Genomic DNA, 20904 nt, shown 5'->3' on the forward strand with positions numbered 1-20904 from the left:
GAGCCCACTCTGTGAAGACATGGGTTGAACGATTTGGATCAAGGGCGCTAGATTATTGTAGCTCTCTTGATTTGAATCAACAGGCTCTACCCTGAGCAAGAAGCATCCAGGACCAAGCAGTCAATGCCGCCATCCGGCAGAGTCCACAACTTTCTGCATTGCGACGTGCTGCCATTAGGTTTGCTTCACCGCACTGTGGCCAGAATATTGCCTTCAGATCTCAAATTGCATCCGCACAAGTTTCAGGCCGTCAAACAATTGCAAGCCTGAAATGCCAATAGATGAGTAACTTTTGCTGAAACTTTTTAGCAAAATGTGAGGAAGATCAACAACATTCATCGCTGCATTACGAGAGCTCTTTGGAGAGCGTCTCATATCGAAGAATGGCAACATGGACTAGCCCGCGCGATCGCCTGACCTTTCAGTGTGCGATTTTTGGGAGGAATTTTAAAGGATCGTATGTATGCTAGTAGTCCTCACATCCTAAATGAACTAAAGACTAGGATTCGTGAAAACATTGCATTGATAAACCGTAATTCTCGTCGTGCATTTTCACAACCACCATTGTTTTTACTGCAAATTTATGATGCTCTTCCGTCCACTGCCTCATGGCAACTGAAATGACACTGTCTAAGGAACAGTATGGCGATATCAGAGTCTTACAAACTTCAAATATCACTTTTCGTTAATCAATTCAAAATCTCCCATTCCCGCGCGCCACTGTCTAACTTATGAATGAAAATAGTAAAGCGCACAAAGTGCATACAAGAGTTCAGATTACTCTTGTTCACTCTTCCAAGCAAAAATTTTGTCGAGGATTCACTTCTGAGTCTACACTTTGAAACATGGTAACGCTTGAACGGTTTTCCGCATCTAGCCTACATGCAATTTAAATCCGGCTGGTGGAAACGTTTTATTTCGGAGTTTATAATGGATTCCGTGTGTCACGATATAAGATGCCTGAGGGCTGAGATCGTAGTTTGCTTGCATACGTCTAACATATTCATGTTGGTGTGAAGGCTACAATTTCTTATCATGTTCTTAAAGAAGTATTTTTTCCCCTAATCAGAATAAGATAATCTCTAACCATTTATGAAATAAAAGTAAGTATACCTGAAGTTTAAAAGTATCAATTTATTCCTGCATCAAAATGCAAAAAGGCAAATTTGTGAATACTGTAGTACCATTTGTAGAATATTTTCAGTAATTGAATTGTAAAAAAATAGAAAATAATATTTAATTTACATATTCATCTCTCTATATCTTAAGTTTATGTATATACATACAGTATATTTGATATCGTTACATTGTATCAATTAACTCGATCACCAGAGAAGCCACCGTCTTCATTTCTTGCCGTGTCAATTTTACACTAATTCAGCCAACTGCAATATGCTGTTATCTAGTGAACCAAAAATGATTGTGAAGAAGATAATAATTATAGTAACGAACGAACGATATCGCTGAATAGAAACGGGACCCAGTCTAATTCAATCTTACTGGTATCGGATCATCTCTGAATCAAATGAACGAATAATTTTAGTGAATCATTTCATTATACATTAATCGAAGGTTGAACGGTATAAAACACCATTATAGCAAGAGGTATTGTACAGTAGTGGCAAAGAAAACCGGACCGACCCTTGTAGCTGATTTCAGAGCCGTGTTCATAGTGACAGCATGATAGACTGGTAACTAAGACTTTTGTGGTTCGAATCCTGCGTAGGAAGGAAACTTTTTTTTGTTCCTTATTCAAATTTATTTCCAATACTTTTCGATTGCAGCCATATTTTACTACTAAATTAATTTATTATACCCAGAACATGAATTTTACCAGCTTATTTTCTAATGGCTTTCGAAATGGGCTACGTTAGCAGTCGAAACTACAACAAGTGCAATAGATTACTCGCTATCTTGTGAATGCGGGCGTGGCATGCGCAGTGGCTCATTTCGGGGACTTTGATTATTCCGTCGGTCCGGTTTTTTTTGCCACTCCTGTACATGCCGGCAGGTTATCTGCGCTCCAACTGTCGACGCGAATCAAGGTTATGTACACGTGTTATCAAACGAGGTCGAACACAATAGAATCAAATTCAGATTCGTTCGCATTCCAATGAACTTATCGGAATTAAAGTTTATTTCCCTCTGATTGAACGCGCCTATCTCTAAACACGTAGGAGATTAAAATGAATAGCACAGAGAGAGAGAGAGAGAGAGAGAGAGAGAGAGAGAGAGAGAAAGAGAGAGAGATATTGTGATTGCGGCAGAGGGAGTGAGAGGGACGGGAAAAAAGAGATCGAGCGAACGAATACTTTTCACTCAGACTACAATATTAAAGCTGCGGCCTGTGGACTTCACATTGTTAAAGATCCTTAGCGTTCGTCGCCAATGTGCTCAGAATTCCCTTTTGTTATTTTCTGCATAGGCATAGCTATCTCCAGAGTTTTTGAAACAGTTAGAGGTTCTCCATTCATTTTCTCCTTCTTAAAATATTTGCTCCGGGACAAGCTCTTTCGCTTGTGAATGAAGAGTAGGTCGCTTATTCTCGCCACTAGTCATGAGGCACATTAGATTGTTGAAATATAAATGACTATATAGAGATTGTCAGTTTAGAAATGACGTCATTGTACCAGTGGCGTGCAGTCAACCCCAGCAACCCCAGCACTGCTGGGGTAAGTAATTTCTATACACCGTTGTTTTACTATACTATATTCATTGTTGCATAAATCTAGTTTGAATTTCCCACGCGCGAATCCACTATGATGTGCTGTCAGATGAGAGCTCGCCAGACCCAGCAATACTGAATTTGCTGAGTTAGCGCATGCGCTCTCTATATTTCGGGTGTATTTGCGGGTAAGAGAGTGAGAGGGGGTTAGTCGTGTATAATGTAAGAAATCCTGCAAGCTGGCGTTAGGTGACGTCAGAATTCTTAGCCAGTGAGAGCTCACTGTTCTTAGCGCGTGGAGCAACGAGCTAGAGTTTCTCTAGCTCGTTGGCGTGGAGCCATAGAGGTATAAATGGTGAATTGATCAGATCAGGATAGCCAATAGTGTAGCCGGAAGGTTTTAAAAATAATGATGATAATATTATTGAACATATTTTACTCGTATCAAGTTGGAAGTTACCTTTTAGCTGGAATGTAAACTTGTTTGTAAACAGTAGGCCTACATAGTTAATTTATTTAATATGTTTTATAATGTAGTTATTTCTGGACTGACTTTTATTGCATTCAGTTTGTTAACTTGGTAAGCGTGGCCAACTACAATTTGAATTGTGTTTACGCTTAGAATTTACACATGTCGCGAAGTAGTTAAAGGTAGTTAATGCAATTCGCTTTGTGGCATTGTCATTGAAATATTCTAGTTGTTATATTAATTTTATTAAGAACATTTGTAATTTATATGAAAAATGAGTATATTGGAGAGCATAATTGAGAAGCTACATGAGCGACCGTTTTCAACGAGGCCTTTTCAAGAAAAGAAGAGCATTATAAAGGAAGGTAGGCCAACCCCTGAGTTGCCAGATTTGGTACATAAATCTAAAAATTGTACCAGACATTTTACAGTTTCTTCTTATGAGAAATATTTATGGCTAGCTGGAAGCAGAAAATATAACTCTTTATTTTGTTGGAATTGTCTGTTATTTGGCCAAGATAGAAATACCAGCTGGAGAAAATCAGGTTACATTAACTTAGGGAGCTTCACAAAAGCAGCAGTTTCTCATGAGCAATCTGTTGGGCACATTAAAGCATCCTATTTAATTGCCTCTTTTGGAAGAGTTCGGGTTGACATGCAACTAAGTGACCAGCTTAAAAATGAAATAACTTTTCATAATAAGAAAGTTGAGCAAAACAGGGAACTCCTTAAGAGATTTATTCATGCTGTGTGTTTTCTAAGCAAGCAAGAACTTGCATTCAGAGGCCATGATGAATCCAGTACTTCCATTAATAGGGGTAACTATGTTGAACTTCTGAAATATACTGCAGAATACGATCCCCTCTTGAAAGCACACTTAGAAACCTCTACAGTATTCAAAGGTGTGTCTAATAGAATACAAAATGATCTAATAGAAGCAGTAGCCAAATCTTTATTAGAAGAAATAAAATCAGAAATAAAATTAGCCAATTATGTTGCAGTTTTAGTTGACGAAACAACAGATGTCTCTAATACTGCACAATTTTCCATTGTACTCCGATACGTACATAATGGCCAAACAAAAGAAAGGTTTATTGGCTTTCAAGATGTAAGTGAAAATCGCACAGCTCCAGAGATTGCTGAGTTAATAAGACAATACTTGACGGAATTTGACAGCAATGAAAAACTAATCGCACAGTCTTATGATGGAGCGGCCTCAATGGCAGGTCGTATAAACGGGGTACAAGCACTTATTAAACAGACACATTCACAGGCGTTATTTGTACATTGTTATGCGCACTGTCTAAATTTGGTACTATCAAACACAGTCAATAACATAAAAGAATGCAAAATTTTTTTTTTGTACTCTGAGTGGCATTGCTGCCTTCTTCTCCCGGTCACCCAAGAGAACCAAGTTCCTAGATGCGGTTCTGCAGAGGAGGCTACCTAGTGTTGCACCAACTCGATGGAATTATACAAAGAGATTGGTAAATACAGTCTATGTGCATAGAAATGACTTATATAAGGTGTTTGATGCAATGCTAAACAATTCAAGTGAAATTGAGAAAGATATTTTGGCACCTGTAAAGGGTTACCTTCTAAATTTGAGAGACTTCACTTTCTGTTTTCTGCTGAGAACTTTTGACAAAATATTTGCATTTACTAGTGTTCTATATAGCATTCTTCAAAGCAAATCTTTTGACATTGCCTTCTGTAAGAAGAAAGTAGATGAAACTCGCAGAAACATATCAGCCATGAGAAATGAATTTGAAACTGTTTTTGCAGAAACAGCAGATGAAGTCGGAGAACCATGCAAAAGAAATGTGAATTACAAACAAATATATTATGAAATATTTGACAATGTTGACAGCCATCTAGAAAGTCGATTCCAAGACTATGGTAGCTTAGGCTTTTTAGGACTAATATCAAGCGAGAATGGAAAATATGACATTTATCAAAAACAGTTCCCACAGATTGAATTCTCTATCTTACTTAGTGCCTATGGTAACCATTTTGAGGAAGTCAGGTTGCGAAATGAGCTAACTGTGTTCTATGCTGCTGATGATTTTAAAGAAAAAAACTCATTTGAGTTATTACATATGTCAGACAAATCCATTTCGACATGTTTTCCACAGCTTTCAAAGTTAATTTCACTAATATGTACAATACCAGTATCTACAGCTTCAGTCGAGAGGTCTTTCTCAGCATTAAAACGAATTAAAACATATTCAAGAAACAGGACGGGCGAAAAAAGACTATCAAATCTGGCGTTACTGTCAATTGAAGCAGATCTTCTTGAAGAAATCAGGCAAAAGGACACATTCTTCGAAAGGACTGTAGGTTTCTTTGCTGTGCAGGACAGGAGAATGGAGTTCACCATTAAGTAACAAAACAGCACTTTCATTCCTGGCGTACGATTATCCCATAACATACCTGCATTATGTAAGTATTTTAAATATTTATATTAATATATTTAAGATGATTAATATTGCACTTATTCACTATTATGTCAAACAAATTTGTTTTTTTTTTTTTTTAATTTGCTGGGGTATCGATGAATGCCACCGCACGCCACTGCATTGTACACGTCACATCACTGGTTGTGTCAGGGTTCAAGATAGAGCGACGCCATTGTAGGGGACATCTGTAACATTCATGTGTATACACAGTCGGAAGACAAACTGTAATCTTTGATAACAATTGTGCCGACTCAAGAAGAATGGATTGGCAGGTTTACTTAGTGTATCCCGATTCTCATCAGACCGCTGGAGTATCGATAACGTGACGATGCATGGGAAAAGGAACAGAAAAGTTGTTGGTTCGATGGTTATCTTGGCGGCTGTGAGAGAAGGTAGCATTACCATTAATCGTCTTTACGTATTTCTTCATCTAGAAGGAAATGAAACGGTCCTGGAACCGTCTCGTTATTCATCATCTTTTACAGTATCCACCTCGCGACAATGGAATTCCCTGTCACAAAGTATTAGGGGCTGCGAGACAATAAACACTTTTAAAAACAGCTTAAAATATAACCTTTTTAGCATTTCACTCCAATCATACTGACTTAAACTATCACTGTCTACATTGTTACTTCTTCCTTTAGACATGCATCCTGATAGTGCTGTATTTTCAAAATTGTCTCATAATAATCTCTTTCTATTATCTAACATTATTTGAAATATATTAACATTCTATGTATTTTAGCTTAATTCTGCTACATAGTTTGTATTTCAGTGTTTAATTAATAGTTCATAGTATTTTGTTTTTAATTCGTAAATAACTCTTGTATACATGTAGCTCTTATCTAAATCAAATTGTTGAATTCTTTGTAAGTTCATACATATGTATATATACTTTTTGCTGGTTGAGTGGAAGAGAAGACCTTACGGCCTTAAATCTGCCAGCTAAAATAAATAATAATAATAATAATAATAATAATAATAATAATAATAATTATTATTATTATTATTATTATTATTATCATCATTATCATTTCCATCGTAAAGGTTTCAGAAGTTATTTAACAGTTCTAATGTCACATGTTTTTCTGATCCAATAACCTAGCACTCGCTGAAATGGGTAAAGGGTAAGCAGTGCTTCGTAATATACCTCGTAGTGCAGCAGAAAGAGGGAGAGAGCATACCTGCCAGCAGCTACGGTGCACACCAGTGCAATATTTTATCCGCGGGTAAGCGACGCTAGTCCGAGGGTGCACTGTGCTGATGACTGCTGACCTAGCAAATACGTACAGTAGGACAGGATACAAACCATCTGCTAATTCCTGCTCTTTGCGAGAACCAATCACGAGCAGGATAAACACAGTAGAACAGGATATAAACCGCTTGCTAATTCCCGCTCTTTGCGAGAACCAATCACGAACAGAATGACATACAGCAGAGAACCAATCACGAGCAGAATAACATACAGCAGAACAGGACGCAAACCGTTAGCTAATTCCCACCTTTGCGAGAACAAATCACTATCAGAATAATACAGAGCAGAGGAGAACAGAACACAAACTGTTTGCTGATGTCCACCCTTTGCGAAAACCAATCACGAGAATTGTAATAGAGAGCAGAACAGAACACAAACCGTATATTAATTCTCACTCTTTGCGTGAATCAGTCACGAGCAGAATAACACACAGAAAACAGGACACAAACCGTCTGCTAATTCCCGCCCTTTGCGAGAACCGATCCTATTCATTGATAGACATAGCAACGAGCCGATGGAACCGGCGTACAAAGGCTGTAGCTTCAGTGGTTCATCTCAAACACTGTGATGCCATCTGATCGCTCAGCGCTGAGAATTAAAATACACTGTTTGTGTCGCACGTATCCTTTGTGTGCTGTCCAACTTAGTACGATCGGCATCGCCTGCCTTATGAATGAATCAGTGAGGGTGAAAGGAGGGAAAAAGTGAAAGTATGGGACCGCACGTCCTTGCAAGGAAATTTGGAGATATGGGCAAGAAATTCTATGAGCTCCAAGGCAGTAGGCCACATGTCTCACTTCATGTGCTGTCATTCCATTGAAACAACCTAGAAAAATGTTGAAGGGAATGGCTGAAAGATAGGTGTAACCTATAAGAATTACATTAAAGCAGAAGAAACAAGGCGCAGAACAGTAACCGAAACAAGATATCCCAGCAGCAGGGCAGGGTCGCTTAAGATGTTAGCCGATACTTAGCGAGAAGCGAGTCCTTATACTGAGTAAGTTTCGGCCAAATTAGCTCGTTCAGAACTCCATAAAGCCTTGCGAAAGCCAAGGTTCCGGTTTGGACGTTTAAATTGAGAAATTCCAAAATATACACTATTATGGGGGAATTAGGTAAGTTTCTCTGGTTATAAAGGTTACAGTTTGAGAATTATTATTTGTAGCTTTTATTTAAGATAAATGGAATGAGATAGATTCACATCTAAAATCGAAGTTCCATTGTCTTAAAATGATAACGATTAGGGACAAATGATAAAAATATATTTGAAGTGAATACACCGATAACTGATTTGTTACCTGAGTGCCTAGATGTACCGCTGCGGGTTGCAGTGGTACCGTGACAGGCTCTTGAGTTTCTTGCGAATGAGCTGCCAAAGACACCGTCGGAATGTAATGCCGCACATAGAGTAGAGGAGGAAGTTGATGCTGAAGTTGGTGTAATACAGCAGCATGAAGAACTGTTGCATGCACCAAAGCGATGCGGGCGTCTGCTGATGCCACAGCGAGAAACACACGAACACGTACAGGCGAATCACGTAACTGAAACATAAGTTACATAATAATTTTATTATTATTATTATTATTATTATTATTATTATTATTATTATTATTACATACTGAATTATTCACACTCAGGCTTCGTTTACGTTTTTTTAGCACTACAGTGAAGGGTTAGAACTGGACTGCTGTTGTCAAATCATTTCATCTGAACGTCATTGATGATCTTACTTTAATCATTGTTTAATTTGTAGTCTGACCACATTGTATTAACTAGAAGTCAAGATGAAATACAAAGAACATAAAATATTTATTTATTTACATTTATTTATTATACATAGGCCTACATACGCTTTGCGCTATCACAGAGGGAATCTCTAAAAGCTTTTTCCAAATCCCACACAAGTGCGTGCGTCAGCTGGTGATGGTGGCCGAGCTAAACTGCAGTATATGTCGATACCGCAGGAGAAAGTTGCAAGCATGTTGTGGCTAATCGAGTTTTTAAAGTCTCTTACGTCTGATTAGCATCGCTTTAGAACGCAATATGGACATGAACTTCGTCCGGTTCTGGAATAACAAATTGAACACTATAGAAATTATATGTTTCATACCTTTAATTCAAACACCAAATACATTGATGACCACACACTAAAGAGAACAAATATGAACACCGTGAGAGTTATTGGTATATTGGGTTTTCATAATAAGTGACAGCACGTAGAAGAGAAATTGTCCACACCTGTGGAGTAACGGTCAGCGCATCTGACCGCGAAACCAGGTGGCCCGGGTTCGAATCCTGGTCGGGACAAGTTACCTGGTTGAGGTTTTTTCCGGGGTTTTCCCTCAACCCAATACGAGCAAATGCTGGGTAACTTTCGGTGCTGGTCCCTGGATTCATTTCACTGGCATTATCACCTTCATTTCATTCAGACGCTAAATAACCTAGATGTTGATACAGCGTCGTAAAATAACCCAATAAAATAAAAAAAAAAGAAGAGAAATTGAATTATTTCCTTTGTTCATCAATTTGACATTCAACAGTAGCTACGATTAACATTGTCATGAATCCTGACTAGGGCTACTTTCCAAAATAATAATAATAATAATAATAATAATAATAATAATAATAATAATAATAATAATAATAATTAATCGTCATCTTTTCCTTCATACTGAATTACCTAAGACAAGATCAGCAATCGACTTCGACCCTTTATGGGCTGTTGCGTCACGGATGTAATTTTTAATGACAACATATATTGTAGGCCTACAAAGTGAGAAGTAGAAAATACGGAAAATTATGAAATAAATGTTACCTGGGTATATGTACGTACTCATGATTCTTATCAGCAGGATTCAAAATATTAGGACTTTGTAACGAATCAGTTACAATAATTATTTAAAATTATTTTCAGTACAACTAATTAAGCTCAACTTACACAGCATAAGTTGAATTTTGAACACTTCTTACTAGATATATTTCAGAAAGATTTAGTGAACACTTCTGAAAGAGGTATTCACAAGTGGGCTTGAAATCATCCCCGATCGTCTGTTTACACGCCACTTCACATCTTTCACGTCTTTCGAGAAATCTTACTTGAATAGGCTGGCAGAACTGTCTGCTTAATGAAATTCATAGTTACGGATTTGTACTGTAGTTACAGCATAAATCGATAACTACTTCTCAGAGAGAACATGGATTCTTCTGTTCTTACTGTACGTAACTCAGTAAACTATAAACACATATCAGTGTCGTGTCGTTTCGATATAATATTATTTGTGGACGAATGCATTTGTAAGTAAGTAAATAATAAAATCATCCCGTTATAGCATAAGTGGGGGTAGGATTTTTTGGTGACAACGATAAAAACAAAAACATTGCAAACACGATTTTTAGCGGTATTCCGAATTTTAGACAGTTATATGTATCATGATTTTATTAAGCTAAATAAAACCGCGAATTATCGCGAAATTTGTTGGCTTTCACAATTCAGCCCCTTGATGAACGCCTGGATGCTGCCCTAATCAATGTTGTCCCATTCCTCCTTCAGGGCACTTTGGAGTTGTATGAAGAGAAATTCATGCATCATAAATAATCTTAGGGATAATGCAGAATTTTCAAGCGGCTATGTTTTTTTTTATTTTTTATTTATTTATTTATTTATTTTTTTTTACTCTCAGTGTATTTAAGAGTGACACTGTGTACTTCGCCACTGAATTTATATCAGGAGTCAAAAGCAAAATTTAACGCGATAGGTAATGCAATATTTTAAGTCGCTGATGTATACGTTTGTATTCTGTATGTATGACTTTAGACGGACCTGATGTTTAAAATCGAGATGACTATTGAAAGAGGTATGCGGTTTAGAATTATGTTCTCACAAGAAAATTATCAAGAAGTTTTGAAAGAATACATTACTCCAGTCCGCTAACAATTCGGTGGTATAGTGGCTAACGTACTGGATTAGGATGAAAGAGTAATGGAACGGAGAAAAATTCTCTCCGGCGCCGGGATTTGAACCCGGGTTTTCAGCTCTACGTGCTGATGCTTTATCCACTAAGCCACACCGGATAAGTTCCAACTCTTGGGTTCCCTCTAGTGGCCGTCCTCTGCACTACGTCATAGATGTCTATGAACGTAGGACTGAAGTCCACACATGTGCTGAGGTGCACTCGTTATGAGTGACTAGTTGGCCGGGATCCGACGGAATAAGCGCCGTCTTAAATCACGAAGTGATTTACGCATATCATATATATATTATTTTAATGTACCGAAGTACATATGATATTTCCATGCAGATATTCTGCGTCATCATACGATGAAAGAGTAATGGAAATATCATATGTACTTCGGTACATTAAAATAATATGTACCGGATTAGTGTTAAAGAGTTTCAGACTTAAATCCTTGCTTCCGCTAACCTCTTGGGGGAGGGGGGGAACTAAGAAGTGTCAGTATCACGGAAAGAGCTAAAGATGAGAGCAGATCCTAGTTCCGAAATGTCGTATATTTATAATATAGATCAGGCAATGGACACTGTCCAAAATCTAATTTATTTCGACATTTTGTAATATCTTAAATTTTGTAGAATTTAAAATGATTATTTTTACGCATCAATTGTTTTGTTTCTTCTACATGTCATACCTAGTGTTTGTAATAATGATAATTATTGTAAAATTAATGTAACAAGTTATAAAAAATACTAAATATATATTATAGGTATAAATAGAGCTTGTTTTGTCATAATTCCACATTCCTCCAAGTTGTCCCTTTCACCCATGTATGTGGATCTATTCACCCGCAAGACGTCGGTCGAATAGGACCATGCAGTATGTCGATTTGGTTCAAAACAGCATTTAATATTTGAAAGGAACGAATTCAAGTTTAATATGGGAGATAGAGGAAGAAACAGGCTACCTAACTAGAGTACAGTTGAAACTGAGTAACTTAACTGGTTCGCATTGCAGATAATTTTTCATTTAGTGGTCTTATTCACCCCCTCCTACCTTATTTCACAATCACAAGTTACCTCTTCTAAAAGGAAAGTGCTTCCGACGATGTGTTTCTTTTGTTGAAAGAGGTAGCCTACATCAGAAGTATTATGTCCTTCTCATGCAGTGTACACGTGACACCATGTTAAAGCTCAGCATTGATCTACTTATACAGTATGGGACATCAAAAGAGAGTCGACTCTTCAGTGGGGTTCAATTTATTAAGAGGATGGAACATGTTTGTTCACAGAGTGAGGCCAAAGAGAAACCGCTTTCTCCCTGCATTACGGTGTTTTTAGAGGGCATGCTTTAAACGAGCGTTTTATCGTTCCCATTCAGTAGAAATATATAAAAACTCTTTTTAAATATTCTATTATAAAGTTCATAAATATGTTTTGCTGCATGAATAATGATCAAGCGCTTCAATTGTTTTCTGTATTGGCTCGAATAGTATTTTGTCCTACTAGAAATTCAAATCCAGCTTAGTCTGGTTTCATTACGTATGACAGGGAAGGGGATATTTACAATAGCCTATATGTATTCCATGGAAACTAGATGTGCGTTCTTTATTTTGAATAAATTCTCTACAAAAACAGCTGTACTCGGAACATCACGGACTGCTACTTGTGCATTCTGAAATTTGAAGTCTGCTTCCTCAATAGATGTTAACAACACTATAGTCCCGTCGCTCTTAATTCCTGCAGCCAATCATGTTGCAGGTCTGCTACATTTAAATGTGTGCATCTTGTCATTCGCTACTGATGACATTATGCTCTTCCTAAGGCTCAATAAATACTTAATATAATCGCCCGCCATTTTTGTTCTTTCGTTGGCGTTCGCAGAAAGCACACGAGGACGTTATTTGCCGCTCAATATACAGATTTTTTTATTTTTTTCTCATAGGAGCTATGACATGATAATGTTTAACGGTGCTGCAAATAGATTCCTCGTCTGGTAGCTCGGCAACGAAAGAAAAAAAAGGCGAACGATACTATCTACCTGTCCACACCTGTGGAGTAACGGTCAGCGCGTCTGGCCGCGAAACTAGGTGGCCCGGGTTCGAATCCCGGTCGGGGCAAGTTACCTGGTTGAGGTTTTTTCCGGGATTTTCCCTCAACCGAATACGAGCAAATGCTGGGTAACTTTCGGTGCTGGACCCCGGACTCGTTTCACCGGCATTATCACCTTCATATCATTCAGACGCTAAATAACCTAGATGTTGATACAGCGTCGTAAAATAACCCAATCTATACTATACTATATACTATCTACCTAGACTTTATAGAGCCTTCACTTCCTAAGATGTAAGCAAAGAGGAGGAGTCACGCCGGAAATAACAGCGACACGACTATAGGGAACACGATTTTTACATCCGGGTAACAAATGGCTGTTTTTTTGAAAGGCGGTCCATTTCACCATAATATACCATATTATTAATTATTAGAATCAGTTGTATTTGATCTAATAATGTTATTTTTTTTTGCAAGAACGGCGTATGAAATGTGGAAATGTTTACACACAAACCAACGAAATTATTTTCGATTCGGACGCGGGGTCCCCGAGCTAAGTCTCTGCATAGTACACCTATTCTAAGAACGTGGTACAATCGGTATCAAATGAGCAACAATTATGCTCGACTAGCCAGGCATAAGGCGCCAAACATAGTCGACTTTTCAGATCTTGGCTGTTGTACCCCGGTATAGCGACCAGCATATAATATAGTATTTCCAAAAAATTGGAAATATTCATTCCCAAAACATTGGAAATATTAATTTCCAAAACATTGGAAATATTAATTTCCAAAACATTGGAAATATTAAACTCCAGCACACGACTGGAAACACACAATTATTGTTATCATGAATTCGTGATAAAAACAGCGATGAAGAGCCATCTGTATTTCTTATACAGGGTGTAAGGGGTATAAGTGCCATTATTTTAACTGATTATTCTTGTCATAAGGAAGAAAAATGTCCTTACAATTTTTTTCTAATTGCAATATTTAACTAATTAAGTTTACAATATTAGACCTTTTACAACGTTGCTGGATGGTGAGGAGGGGGTTTATAAGTACACAGCAGAGCTCAAGAGGGTGCAGACTTACCGGTACAAAACAGATGCTCTGTTCTAATGCAGGAGCGAACCATGCTAATGCTGTTGTTTATATAAAAACGAGCAGCAAATACTAACTTTCAAATGTTATGTTATGTTTTATTTAACGACGCTCGCAACTGCAGAAGTTATATCAGCGCCGCCGGATGTGCCGGAATTTTGTCCCGCAGGAGTTCTTTTACATGCCAGTAAATCTACTGACATAAGCCTGTCGCATTTAAGCACACTTAAATGCCATCGACCTGGCCCGGGATCGAACCCGCAACCTAGAGCATAGAAGACCAGCGCTATACCAACTCGCCAACAAGGTCGACACTAACTTTCAATCTCATTAATAGAGCATTATGGTAAATTTACATTTTATGTAATAATATTGCTAAATTTTTATTGTACGTCTAAAAATAAACAATAATGGTTTTCTGCACAAAATTACACGAACTTTTTTCTAATGCAAAATTTTAATCCCTCCCGCTTCCGTAAAGCATTAGGCATTTTTAAACAAATTTCTGGTTGTGTGATTTTCGAAACGGGATAAGAGACTCCTAGCTTCTAAAAATCGTTGAGAAACTGCTACAAAAGTTCGCTGATTAGGTAACCTTCTTTGAGGAAAACGTTGACGGTACATCCTTCTTGCCGCACTTGAATTACGACGACTTTTCCATAAATTAATAACATATGATAGTCTTAAACTGTAAATTACATTGTAAGTTGTTTATCAAATATCCTGTAATGAACTGTCATCCGCTCGGCAGCTATGGACAGGGAGCTTGAACTCAGCTGACATGTACGTACGTCTGTGCAGAGTACTGCCTGCTGAACTTTGCCACGTCTCTCACTCCAGAATATTAACAAATTTAAGCATAGATTTTTATTTAATTTCGCAAAAACGTAATAAAACACACAAATATTTATTTAAACTAATATTAACTCTTTGCTAGATATGCCTACTGATGTAATTGTTTTCGTAATTTTACTAAGGTTATAAACAGTATAACGCGAATAAAATAAGAGAAGAAATATATTTTTTTTTGTGGGATAACAATCATGTTTTGACCCTATGTTGTATGGACATTTTTTGATCCTGTAGACCATCCCCGACGGCTGTGAAAAGGACGGTACTTATACCCTGTATATACAACTTTATTCTTAAGGATCAGACTGAGATCAGTCAGTGATCAGTCAGCAATAATGTGTTACGTATGGAGAACTTAGTTGAAACTCGGTCCTTATGATCCGCAGTCCAGTCCTTGCGAGTCGCAGTTCGATTCTTGTGATTTACAGCTCTATGCATCAGACTCACGACTCGTTTCTTCTTCGAGAAAACCCAGGAAAGAAAAGGTTCATGTTGCCTATTTGAAGGTAATGCAATATTACAAGAACGAAGCTTTATTATTAGAGCCCGGATTTTTTAAAATACGAAAATGACAAAAATGTACATAAATATGTAGGCAAAATTAGTAAACTATGTACATAAGTATGTAATAGCCTACAGTAAAAAATACGTAATTTAAAAATGTAAGCTTTATTAAATTAATTTACTTTACACTAATTCTGAAGTAAGAAAAGAAAGCTTGAAACACGGTATTCTGTTAGATTTATGTCACTTTTTTGTGAGATCTGTTAACTGCCAAATTTATCTCATTGTAAACTATACAATTAATTCACTGTTGGTACTGGGATTTGTTTCTTACAAAAATATTACTTACCGTTATTGAATACACAAATGGTAAAATGATGTTCATTTTTCAATTGTCAGAATCTGAGTCTACTCTGGCGCAAAAATAATATAATTAATTATTTTGCGCCAGATATTATATTTGTTTGGTGTATGCACGAGAGATAGAGGGACAGGCAGTATAAACAGTTTGCAAGCGCGTATTGATTGACAAGAAAGAGGTTAAAATATATAAAGTAAGTGTAGGGGAGAAGGTGGCAATATGGGACAGTCTTTTTCCACAATCTCTCATTTGAAAACAACGAAGTTAAAAATGAGATTTGAGGTAATCCCTTATAGAAAAATCATTTCTCCTTATGTGTGTAAAGTGGTAACATGATTATATCGAGGTGTTATGTTTTAGAAAGTTCTCATGCTGCATAATTGGACTTCCAGAAATTAAAGTTGTAATATGGGACAGACAAACTGCTTGCGTAAATTCTAAAAATTAAGCCTGGAATCATATAAAATACTTAAGACATGAACACTGGCAACACATTAGATGCAGAATTAATGTGGAAGTCAATGTCGAAGTCAATGTTTTGATAGTTATGTCAAAAATATAAAGTTATCCATTTTCCATAGATGAAGGCCCTAGTTTTGTTCTTGGCACGTTATCAGTATTATACACAAATTAGAAGGTTCTAAGACTCTATTTTTCTCACACGAATAGTAATGTTGTAATATGGGACAAACTCTGTCCCATAATACCACCACTCATACCATAGCATAAAACCTTGAATAAATTTAATTTACAGTGGCATTTGATTTCCATGATGCTGGGCAATACAAAAACTATACCTCCTAGTTTTTTTTTTTTTACGCATTTAGAGAATTCCTCTACCTTAATTTGTTACTATGTACTGAGAAAAGCACCCTCTGCAAAACTTTTAACACTGGCATAATGAAAATGACTCCCTCTCATGCACAATTCTCACTCGATGGACTTATTGCATCCCATTGCAGACAAAGACTAACCGAGGAGGAAAATATGCCACTGTACGTAACAGATAGCGCCACTAATTTAAGAAAAACAGCCGGGTTCCATTTTAAAACCCTGTCCCATATTACCACCTTCTCCTTTATATGTATGTTATTTTCTAAAAATTGGCAATACTTACTTACTTAGAGAACCCGAAGGTTCATTACCGCCCTCACATAAGCTCGCCATCGGCCCCTATCCTGAGCAAGATTAATCCAGTCCCTAGCATCGTGTTCAACCTCCCTCAAATCCATTTTAATATTATCCTTCCATCTACGTTTCGGCCTCCCCAAAGGTATTTTTTTCTCAGGTCTCTCAACTAACACTCTAGTATATGCATTCCTAGATTGAGCCATACATGCTATATGCCCAGCCCATCTCAAACGTCTGGATTTAAAGTTCCTAACTATGTCGGGTAAAGAATACGGTACAGTGCGTGCAGTTCCGCGTTGTGTAACTTTCTCCATTCTCCTGTAACTTCATCTTAGCCAAAAATATTTTCCTTATTCTCGAATACCCTTAACCTCTGTTCCTTTCTCAAAGTGAGAGTCCAAGTTTCACAGCCTTACAGAACACCCGATAATATAACTGTTTTATAAATTTTAACTTTCAGTTTTTTTTAAACAGACTGGATGACAAAAGCTTCTCAACCGAATAATAACAGACATCTCCCATATTTCTTCTGCGTTTAATTTCCTCTCGAGTGTCATTTATATTTGTTACTATTGCACCTAGATGTTTGAATTTTTACACCTTGGATAAATTTCCAAAATAGTCAGTATGCTTCAAAATATCTGAAATATTTCATATTATACATAAATATATGTAAAAATATGTAACTTGAAACTTCGAAATAGAAATTCTTTTTAGTGTGATTGACAGAGATTTTTGTTTTACTCTTAGTTACATAGGAATAGAGTATCCTGTGTAATTACCGGTATATAAAATCTCGACTCGTTATTATGCTCATATTGAGAAAAAGTCTCTGCGTGGTCTTGTTTAATATAGTTTTTTGTAGATTGGAGATATAAATAAAGTAGTTAAATTGAGATAAATCAGGATTTGGTGTAACTGTAGTTTAAGAAATCCGCAGATAGAAGATGTCGGTGATTAATTAGGACTATGTATTGACATGTAATGACTGATCAACGAATAAATTTGAATGCTGATTAAGACTCTTCTCTTGTATCTACAGATATATAATCGACCTCGGTAGCGTTCTTGGTATAGCGTTGGTCTTCTATGCTCGAGCTTTAGGGTTCGATCCCGGCCCAGGTCGATGGCATGTAAGTGTGTTTAAATGCGACGGGCTCATGTCAATAGATTTATGTAAAAGAACTCTTGCGGGACAAAATTCCGGCACACCGGGGATGCCGATATTACCTCTGCGGTTGCGAGCATCATTAAACAAACCATAATTTAAATTTTCTACAGATGTAACTTGTTTTCAAGACAGGTTTTATTTTATTTTTAAACATTGTTACGACATTTGCGTTTTAAGAACAAACATAAAGTGATAGCAAGACGAACTCACTGTAAAGGCTCATTCACAATGAAAATTAAACATAACGTAAGCGTTAACTTAAGAATATAAACGTTACGGTAAAATCAAGAAGTCATACCATCATTCACGATGGGAACATAAACATAATAGCAAACATACTTGGTAACCATGGAAACATAACAACGACGCCATTTCCTCGTATTCTGTCGTATACTTCAGCGTTCCACGATTGTGTTGTTTCCAAATCACGTAAGCCAGCAGTGGCGAAAATGTGACTCACGAGCACATTGTGGCTCGCAATGATAGCTATGCGTTTCCTACCTCCCACAACCCCCACCCTCTCACTCACTGGAGTCAAACTCCGTTCCATTTGTATTTGTCTCTGACCTGCGAGTGGCGTATCGCGGCAATGTCTCTCTCGAAACCGTGTACCTCTACAAAAACGAAAGTTTCAAGTAGGATGGGAGGACGCATTTTTTTGCTGCCAATATGAGGAGAATACTAAATGTATGATTTTTTCACACGTATTACGAGGAAAACGGTTGTATAACATAAAACGGCATTATACTACATGTTACTGATGAAACATTAAAAGGTTAAGTGTTATTATTATTGTTATTATTATTATTATTATCATCATCATCATTATCATCATCATCATCATCATCATCATCTCTGTACGTCGATCCTTTTTCAGCAGATGTACGAATAATGCGGTTAGATCTTCAATTTAAACTCACAGATTTACAATGTGATGTTAAATGAAAGCTAGATGTAAGGACTTGACAAATGTTGAACTTTTCAAATCTTTGCCAAAAAATAAATATCCAAAACTTCGTTCTTTCGCTTGCTCTTTTGAAGCCATGTTCGCTACAACTTACGTTTGTGAAAAATTATTTTCAACAATGAAAATATTAAAAACCAAATTTAGATCACGACTGACAGACAGATACCTTCGTGATCAACTACGACTGGCAGTAAGTGACATAATTTCTGATTTTGAAACTCTGTCGCAGAGACATTCTGAAGACAGTTAATTTTAGGTTGTGATATTGTTCATTTCTTTCTTTGTTACACATACTATACATTAGTTTGTAGCCTTGTACTGTATAAAATTATATTTAAGTGCTTGACGTAAGGAAAATGAAAATCCGTTAATAAGTCAGACAGTTGCTTCACTTCCCCTTCTGGTGGCCCTCTCCCTCCATAGGTGCTATGCACGTTGCAGGTTACACAGTGGCTCGGCGCACGATCAGATTTTCGCCGCGGCTGACGTAAGCATAAGCATGAAAGTTTGGAGTTTGCGAAGTTTCATGTTAACGTCTTACGGTAATGTTTATGTCAATGCTTATGCGAATCATTGTGAATGATCCTATTTAGTAGCCTGGGCGCAAACTTCTGTGTTTATGTTACGGTTATGTTTAATTTTCATTGTGACTGGGCCATAACATGCTGCGATCATTTGTGACAAGAGGTTGAAGTAAGGGCTTAACGCCCTTGTCATAGAGAATAATTCGTTTTTACCACTGGGAAAAATTGAGGTGCGAATTTCTCTCGCTACATACAATGCAAGTTTTTTTGTTAACTTGTTTACAATTCTCGTGGAGAAATTCTGTTGCTCTTCCTTTCGTATCTGTCAGCGATTCATTCATTTCTTCGCTTTCAGTGACGGTTGTTCGCGATGTGTTTTCCATGATATTAATCGGAATGGAGTGGAGGGGTTGGAGTTGACTGATTTTTTTACTCCGTTGTAAGGGAATTTCGTATTAGGTGTTTTTGCGAGGTTTCTATGCATCAATGTAGCGGACTTAGTGACTTCGAGCGTTTTCCTTGTTATTGCGTATCATATGTCAGACATGATTAATTAGCTTCTCATGCTTTTGCGATTTTGCACCGCCGCTCCGCATCAGACATTGAAATGTTGTACATGTTTCTGCATTGCTTTAGAACGCACTTCATGAAAATGAAGATTTATTCCCTCCGTAGAGTACTGGATTACATCATCGTTTATTTATAAATGTTTTAACATGTAAAATTGCTGTCATTATTCAAAGCAGCCTTATATTATCCAGACAAAATTCAAAAGTTATTTTGCTCTGTCGCTAACGCAACTGTTCTACGCTTACCTTAACAAAACTGCTCTTCGTCGGTCCTTAGTCTCCTCGGTTGCTCAGTTCGCAGAGTGCTGGCGTACAATGTCCGCGGACTTGGATTCAAATCTCGGCAATGAATGAGTTATACTTGTGGTGTGAAAAGCCGAGATTGTTGGAATTTTTTCGGCGTTTTCTCGCTTTTCCAATTTCATTACACCACCACTCTCTATAATTCCCCTTTTATTATCTCCATCTCGAACAATAGGATGTCTGGTATTTGCATGAAGCCGATAGTGAAACTTACAGCAGAGTCCGTATAGGCCAGTTTCTATCTGATGCTTTTCCAATTCACTGCGGGCTAAAGCAGGGAGATGCACTATCACCTTTACTTTTTAACTTCGCTCTAGAATATGCCATTAGGAAAGTTCAGAATAACACAGAGGGTTTGGAATTGAACGGGTTACATCAGCTTCTTGTCTATGCGGATGACGTGAATATGTTAGGAGAAAATCCACAAACGATTAGGGAAAACGCAGAAATTCTACTTGAAGCAAGTAAAGAGATAGGGTTGGAAGTAAATCCCGAAAAGACAAAGTATATGATTATGTCTCGTCACCAGAATATTGTTCGAAATGGAACTATAAAAATCCTTCGAAGAGG

The 20904-nt window shown here is 37.3% G+C and overlaps 1 protein-coding gene across 1 annotated transcript in view; it reads right to left on the bottom strand.

Annotated features, from left to right (window-relative positions):
* The window catches only part of LOC138698451 (thyrotropin-releasing hormone receptor-like), a 367427-nt gene that overhangs the window by 37062 nt on the left and 309461 nt on the right, over nt 1-20904 (bottom strand). Inside the window, exon 5 of the mRNA XM_069824387.1 lies at nt 8147-8389. Within this exon, the coding sequence (XP_069680488.1) occupies nt 8155-8389 (235 nt within the window). The 3' untranslated portion in view covers nt 8147-8154. The remainder of the gene's footprint in view (nt 1-8146; nt 8390-20904) is intronic.

Source organism: Periplaneta americana, chromosome 4 (assembly GCF_040183065.1).
Source record: "Periplaneta americana isolate PAMFEO1 chromosome 4, P.americana_PAMFEO1_priV1, whole genome shotgun sequence".
NCBI classification, from domain to species: Eukaryota; Metazoa; Arthropoda; class Insecta; order Blattodea; family Blattidae; genus Periplaneta; species Periplaneta americana.